This window comes from Sinocyclocheilus grahami, unplaced genomic scaffold (assembly GCF_001515645.1).
Source record: "Sinocyclocheilus grahami isolate Dianchi unplaced genomic scaffold, SAMN03320097.WGS_v1.1 scaffold1495.1, whole genome shotgun sequence".
Lineage (NCBI taxonomy): Eukaryota > Metazoa > Chordata > Actinopteri > Cypriniformes > Cyprinidae > Sinocyclocheilus > Sinocyclocheilus grahami.
The window spans coordinates 15,426-23,337 of record NW_015506674.1 but is presented as its reverse complement, the minus strand read 5'-3'; the positions used below and the strand labels follow the sequence as shown (position 1 = coordinate 23,337).

Below are 7,912 nucleotides of genomic sequence, written 5' to 3'. Positions count from 1 at the left end.
TTAAACAACACAAATATCCTTTATGTATTTAATCCCATTCTATTAAGCAATGTCTTTGCTTCTGACTTTCGATGATCCAGTTCAACCGTACTAATAAGAAAAAATTACTCTAGACAAACATTTGTGTATCTTTTTTTATTGCTGAAGTGTGTTGAAATGTCTTCTACTGCATTCTTCTGTATGGACGTAAATTTACTTTCCCTTCAGCCTGAGGCTTATTCATTTAACTTTTGGTGTGAAAAGGCTTTTATATTTGCCAAAAATATAACTTTTTTTATTTTAAAAACAAACAAGCAAGCCCTGTCCAGATTTAAAAAGTAACGTAACGCATTTCTTTCCATAAAAAGTAACTAAGTAACGTAATTAGTTACTTTTTTATGGAGTAACGCAACATTGTAATGCATTACTTTTAAAAGTAACTTTCCCCAACACTGGTAATTATACGGCCTAAGCTGGTTGGTGTTAAAAAAAAAATAGTAGAGGAAAAGTGAACAATCATACGGGGGTCTAAACCACAAACATCCAACAAAGAAGTGGGTTTAGGGCCGTTTAAGGAATGTGGTCATTGGGAATGTTAGGAAAATTAAACTTAGACATCACTTTAAAAGACCAAATAAGCATGTAAATAATGTATATGTTTAAGCGCGACCATAAATCAGTGGTTCTCAACCGGTTTAGGAAGATACACTGGACATCAAATGGCGACCCAACACATTTCTATAATAATTGTTAATCATAAAAAAAAACATTGTCACTAAAATAATACAGCAAAATGTAGGAGCCCAATGTGATATGCGCTGAAAAATGTAAAGTTAATGCATGTTGTAAATGCATAAACAACATACCCAGATACACTAAACAAACACTATAAGACAAATATTCAGTAACATACTTTAGAAAATAACAGTAAATTACGCATAATTACAAGTAACAAACCCTAGTAAGTATGCTGTTAATTAATATTTCTGAATAATTATTTGTGTTATAACACTGTAATAATGGCACCTTAAAATAAAGTGTAACTAAATATTCTATTGGGTTGTGACCTGCCAGTTGGAAACCCCTGCCATAGATCATGGTGTGATGTGTGACTGAAATGAGGTGAAAGGTTATTCATTGCACTAATGACATAACCTGTTTTTACAGCAACTTTACTCCTTCACTCATGAAACGTCGGAGGAGGGCGCCGCCTCGTTGCGCTCCTGGGGCTGGAAGCGTTGCTCATTAGCCTCTATTGACACCCGCTGAATATCCAACACCTTTTGTTCCCCCGCGAGCTCGCTCACGCCCACATCCGCGACCGTGCTCTCATCCTCCTCCTTCAGGCACACCTGACTAATCCTCGCCTGCTTCTCTATGGCGGCGGTGCATATATTCTGCTGTGGTCGAGCTGGGTTACGCAGAACAAACACTCCATCCCCTGACACAAGTGCGTCTGAGTTTAATAACGTGCTCAAAATAGGGTCCTCTAAAGCACGTAAGCATTTTGTGTCCAGTTTTCTCTGTGCGTGTTTCTTTTTGAAGTAGGGCTTCACTAACGGGATCTTGTTGGCGAGTCCCATCTGCTGCTCGGTGAACTCTCCGGTCCCCATGGGCAGACCTAAAGCGGGCACAGCGGTGTCAACTGCCTCCTGCATGATGCAAAAATGTATCCAGGATACCTATTAAAAAAAACAGAGCAACATGATTAATGTAATGTCTATACGCATGGTGTGAAGGTGGGGAGGATTGAGGTTCTGAAGTACATACAGTGTTTTATTTATTTACACAAATTTTCAAAAATGATCACTTAGGTTATATTTCACATATGTCAGGACAGCGTGGCTAAACAGCTAGCGAAAAGAAGAGAAAAAAAAGAAGTCGCGTTCACCTGAAGAGATTACTATAGCAACAAACGCCCCTTCCCATGTCTGACATCACATTATTAAAACATCCCTGCCATTACCAGGGCCGTCCTTAGGGGGGTGAATTCTAAAACAACCCCCCCCCCCCACGCACACACAGTTTAGGACAGTCAGTAAATACACACCAGACCATAGTACAAGTGTAGACCCGTCAGACAGAGGATGTCCTCAGACAGACAGAAGATGTCGTCATTCCATTTAAAAATATATTGTCTTCACTGCAAAATTATATCTGCCACTGAAAGGAGTAAAATGACACAAATGTTTAATTGCATGGCTACGCCTCTGTGGCAAAGTTCACATTGCACCTCGCCCAAAACACGTTCTGTATTTTGTGTATAGACACGTCGGTACGAGCCCTCCCTCACAGCAGAATCTACAGTGAAATGGAGTGACGTCTGTGTGTTCCCATGGCTCTGTCCCTGAGAGCACTGCAGTAGGACTCACACTGGGCAGTTCTGTTCTTTACACTCTTAATAATCATCATTTTCCCTTTTGGGTTTTAAAAGCTGTTCACCTGACATAAAACAGCAGAGAAAAAAGCTGATTAAAAAAGCTGACAACTCCACATTTATTACACACATTTATTACACACATTTATAATGACGAGAGCAATACACATTAAAAGTTTTATAGAAACATAGTTACACCACAGACATCTTTCATCAGAGTATGTTTAATGATCAACTTAGCTAATTATACATAATTACTACACATTAAAATGAAACTTGTACATATTATTTGGGAGTAAAATCTACTTTGTGTGCCTGAACTTTCTGAAGGAGGTCATCTGTGACTTTATTTGTCAAGCACTGTAAATACAAAAATGTAAGGTATTATCTCGCTATATTATTAGTGACCTGTCCATTTTGAACTACATTTCAAAATCTAGTTTGGTGCCTAGTTCCCATAGAAATCATTTTTGCATTCTACTGCAGTGCATTACTGTCATTGTTGACCAATGCACTTAATTCTGGCATCTTTTGCAGTGTCTTGTGCATGACACAATGTTCTAAGAATGCAGTGTGCAAGTAGCAGAAAGTTTCTTTCAAGACCCCCCCCCCCAGCAAACTGTAAAATATGTATTATTATGATAACAACGTCGTTGTTCCTACGCATTTAACCTGTAACAATAATGTGTGTTGTTTTCCTCGCGTTACGTGTTGTTTGGACGTTTCAACAAGCCAAATAAACAAAAGTGAACGAAAAGGTGAAATGAACTTACCAATGAAGGTTATAACTTGGGTTTAATACAATTTCAGGAATTTAGGAGAGCAATCAAAATTAAGCTTTCATTTCTTACCTTTCTTTTACTGCGTATAAACACCAACCACAAGCGCAATGGAGATTTAACGCATCCAAGATCATAAACAAAAAACAAAAACAATATGCGTCTTGATTTATCCTTTGCGAGCTATTAGCACCGTTTAATTACGCCGCTCCTCGCGATAAAAATCAGTCAAACGCAGGCCAAACGATCTCTCGGGAGTATTTGGATGGCTTGATCTAGATACTGGAGTTGGGAGCGTACGTGCCAGTTGCCAATAGCTGCTCGCTCGGTTTTTTTTTTTTTTCCCTCACTGCCCTGTGCTATGGGATTTTAATTCATGCTAACCTTGTCATGTGCAAGATTCTTCAAAAAACACATTACACAACAGTCAAAACACGTCCGTTTAGCACGCGTTTGCACAGAAAAAAAACAATGGAAAAGCAGCACAGTGGAATTTCAAAAATGTGTATAACCCCTAAGAAGTATAAAATATATATGTTTTTGCATCGAGTTTCAAGGTAATTTAAAATCAACAATGTTACTGGGCTTGTCACAAAGCCATAAACTTCATAAACACCGATATGTCTGCTTGAAGGATGTCTGGGATTTTGACCTCACGACCTTGTCCTTGTTAAGAGTATGTGTGTCTATAAACAAATGAATGACTGCTTGAGGTTACTCTAAAGAGGCCCGTGAGTTGCTGGGGTTTCAGTGGGGGGTTTATGAAAAGAGGTGGAGATTGAGAGGCAGGTGGCGGTGGCAGAGCTGACTAAAACAAAAAAAAAGCTTCCGTAGTGATTTAGCCCGGATAGGACAGGAAGGAGGGAACAATACCCTGTTCTTGAGTTGCTGCTCTCCCTCCCTCTCTCTGCCCTCTTCTCTCATCTGCACATGACCAGGTCACCCAGTGTGCACTCACAATGTGCTGATCAAAGCCCTGGGTTTGATCTGGCAGGCTCTTGTTGAGGCCACCAGGGATGCAGGAAAATTGAGGCTAAAGGTCACCTGAAACATCTTCAGAGCCAAAGTCATGTATCTGTTTCTCCCTTGAATGAAGTTCACCTCCCTTCAGGGCTTTTACCTATTTTTCATCTGGCTGACGGTTTCTGTTACGCCCTGATCTAAAAACGGTTTCTGCTACTAACATTCTTATCTATATTTTAGTAAGCGAAAGAGCAAAAGTCTCAGATCAGTGCAAAAGGGCACATTTTTCCAGCACCAAAGAAAAGAGATGGACATGAGCCAACATGTAGCTTTTAGTAGCAGAGGAGAGAACAGGAATTTTAATGACCCGACAGAAACCCGCCCAGCAGGTTGTCATCTCACAAATGCCACAGATGGCTCTAAAAAGATGGCAGAGAGAAGTGTAAAAGGAGCTTACCTGACCCTGAAAACTGGCTTTGGGTGGTTTTAAATCAATTAGGAATATGAAACTGAACTGTACATTCTCTCAATACGTTTAATTCTTCAAATAACCATCATTTTTAATGTAACTAACTCCATTTTAACAGTTGACATTGATGCCACTGGTATGAACCATAAATGAACAAGCATCAGAAAAGAATACTAAAAAGGCATTTTCTTGACATGTGAGCTGAACCAACCCTTGATGACACATTAACCCATGAACTTGATGACAAACCTTTTGTTATCTCAAAACCAGAGTTGCTACAAAATTTCCAAAGAAACCTACAGAGAGGAAAAATATAGACATTCAAAGTTAGGTCTAGACATTATGTATTAGATCATTTAATGACCACTCACTCTCTGGGTGGCGCCAGCATGGTGCTATAGTTTGTTTAGGGAAATCCATAACACCTTGACTTTCCTTTCTCCACATGCACATTCATAAACTGGTCATAGGAAAGTTTACAGACACTCAATGACTACAAGCATTGATATGAACATGAGTCTGCTACTTTCCTTTCCTGTGAGGCTGTTTGGGTCTTATGTTTCCTTTCTGTCCCCCGAGTAAATAAGGAGGCCTATATGTTCTATTTTCTGTTCATGACTGGTCCTCCTGTGACAGGAGTTGCAGTATAGTGGATCCCTTTTCCCGTCATCTGCTAGGAATGTTTCTCTTACACCATTCAGCGCTCAACTGATTGTAAAATTTACACAAACTATGTGTAGCTTGGTTAACAAACACATATACCTGGTCTAGAGATAAGGTTGCATTTACCTGTCTGGGATTCTTTGAAATAGAATTGACAGATCCAGCGCTGGTTCAGGGACTAAAATGTCTCCTGTTTTAGATATCTGAGGCTCCGAATATCTCCTTGGACCCCTGTGGGATGCTCCAAGACACTGAGCCATGAGCTGTCTGCTCTTCAGATCCACAACAGACTCTAACAAGCTATCTCTGACAGAAGCAATGGAACTGGGTATGAAGACAAGACTGAAAACCAGCTAACAACAAATAAATAATGGACACACAAGTCAAAAAAAAGATACTAGAAGATGTTAAGGAGATGGCTTAGGTTGAAAAAGATTTTTTTGGGCGAAGCAAAGAAACTATATTCCCATATTTCCTGGAAGGAAAACAGATTCATGGAATGCCGGGTAGAAAGGAAACTGAATGAAGCCCAGATGGACAACATGCTGGTGATACGAGCAAAAATGGGTTGTTGCCAAAGCAAAGTTTGCTGGTTGCTTCCTCTTCATAACGGTGTACACTGACCGCAAGGCTGATTTCTATTCAGGAAAATGTTTTTTTAGGACTTGGAATCACATTAAATGTAGTGATCATAGGATCAGATTAGAATAATAAGTGCCTGATGCATCGTGTGACCTCTTATGAAACGTTTTGTCTCCATCACATGGCTTTAAATTCAGAATTAATTAGGGCAACTGTCAGGTCAGGAGTGGTGTAATTTAATAATACAGTACATCTGATAACACACACCTCTTGAGTCCTGAAGGATTACATCACTCAAAGCATGATCAAGATTTGCAAAGGAGATCAACATGTTCCAGGAAAACAAATGGAGAAGACAATCCTGCCATCTATTGGTGATTTGGGTTCATGTGAGGGGGGGAACAAGTAATGATGTCTATTAATGTTTTGTTTGCTTTATTAATGCTTGAGTTCCTATCCTCCTCTAACCCATCTTACCACAACCAGAACATATCTATTAGCTGGTTATAAATTGTTATTTAGGATATTTTTGATTGAATTCTGCAATGCATTGCTTACTGCATAGTGAAGTGTTTCATGACTGTTTTTATTTGGATCTTGAGCAACTTATATTATCATGCAGGCAACCTGTTTGTGGATGAATGGGAATGTCTGTGGCAGTATTCCAAGAAAGCACTAACACCATAAAGATGCTACAGCTACTGGCACGTAAAGAAAATGTATGATACACAGCTGCTTATGGCTTGCCTAATAGACATTGAGCCATCTGGAGTACAGCTGTAAGCCTAGGAGTGTTATTTCGCCTCTTCTTGTAGGCTCAAAGGTTCTCAAAGATGCTAGAGCCAAACTCAAGAAGACACATTTTAAATAATATAAAAGCTGTAACTATCTTATTCTAACAACTTTCATAGCCCTACTTAAATTTCTGGAATATACCCATCATTTAGCCAATTTGTCTTATAAATGTTTGATTCACAAATTAATAGTGAAAGCAAACCATTTTATTTTTTTATTATTTTTATATAATATTATAGTTTTTATTAATATAAAATATTAAAATTATATTAAAATAATATTATAATTATTAAATAATATTAAAAATATTAAATTAATATTTGTATATTTTTTATATTATTATTACATTTTTTAGAGATTTTGATATTTTAATTGGTTTTTGCTCTTTTTACATATTACAGTTTAGGTTTAATTTATTTTTGTTTTCATTTTGTTAAGTTTTAGGCTAGTTTTGGTTCAGGTTTAGTTTGGTTTCACTTTTATTATTTAACTTAGTTGCCAGGGCAATATTTCTCATTTTTGTTCAGCTGCAGTTTTTTTTTTTCATCTAATATTTTATTTCAGCTTTATTTCAATTAGCAAAAATGTTTTTAATAGATTTAGTTAACAATTGTAATCCTAAACCACAAAAAGAAGACAACATTTAAACCTGATACATTTTTTTTAGCTAAGGAAAAGGTAAGCCATTATCATATCACTTTGGTAATATGCACTGATTTAATGAGAGGATGTGTGTGTCTATACCTCACGTTCCTTTTACATCTCACATCTCATGCTTTTGGTATATTTCATGTAGAAGTGGTACTTAACACCCCCCCCCTCCATGTCCCACATTATCTGGCTCCCAGGCTTCCTCTCTGCCCATGTGCAAGCACGTAACTGACATAACACTCGTACAGTGGGATACATGCATATATAGCAACACACCCACGCTTGCCTTGTTGACACAACTCGACATGCACTCCTCACTTCCTATTCACTAATCTCGCTTATGCGCACCATCAATGAATTAGAACAACTTATGGAAACTGCTGCCAGCTCAAAACTGTTCCACAACTACATCGGTCGTTTGCATTTTTGTTGAAACCTGTTTCACATTCATCGACACCACCTCCAAATCCAGACCACTGAAAAAAATAAAATCTTACTGGGAGTAGTTGTATATATATATATACAAGTTCATAATGAGATTTGGGAGGAGTACCTTGAGAGCATGTGCAAGGTCAATAAATGTATGACATATATTGATACAATTCAAAACACATCAAATGCATCTCTCCAAAATACACAACACAAGGTCTTTCC

General features: G+C 38.1%; 1 protein-coding gene across 1 annotated transcript in view; it reads right to left on the bottom strand.

The window, feature by feature from the left end:
- The window catches only part of LOC107570705 (TCDD-inducible poly [ADP-ribose] polymerase-like), a 40,170-nt gene extending 36,798 nt beyond the window's left edge, over positions 1–3,372 (bottom strand). Inside the window, exons 1-2 of the mRNA XM_016256966.1 lie at positions 3,208–3,372; positions 1,332–1,661 (exon numbers count right to left, since the gene is read on the bottom strand). Coding sequence (XP_016112452.1) covers positions 1,332–1,637 — 306 coding nt within the window. The 5' untranslated portion in view covers positions 1,638–1,661; positions 3,208–3,372. The remainder of the gene's footprint in view (positions 1–1,331; positions 1,662–3,207) is intronic.
- Positions 3,373–7,912: the final 4,540 nt, after the last annotated feature.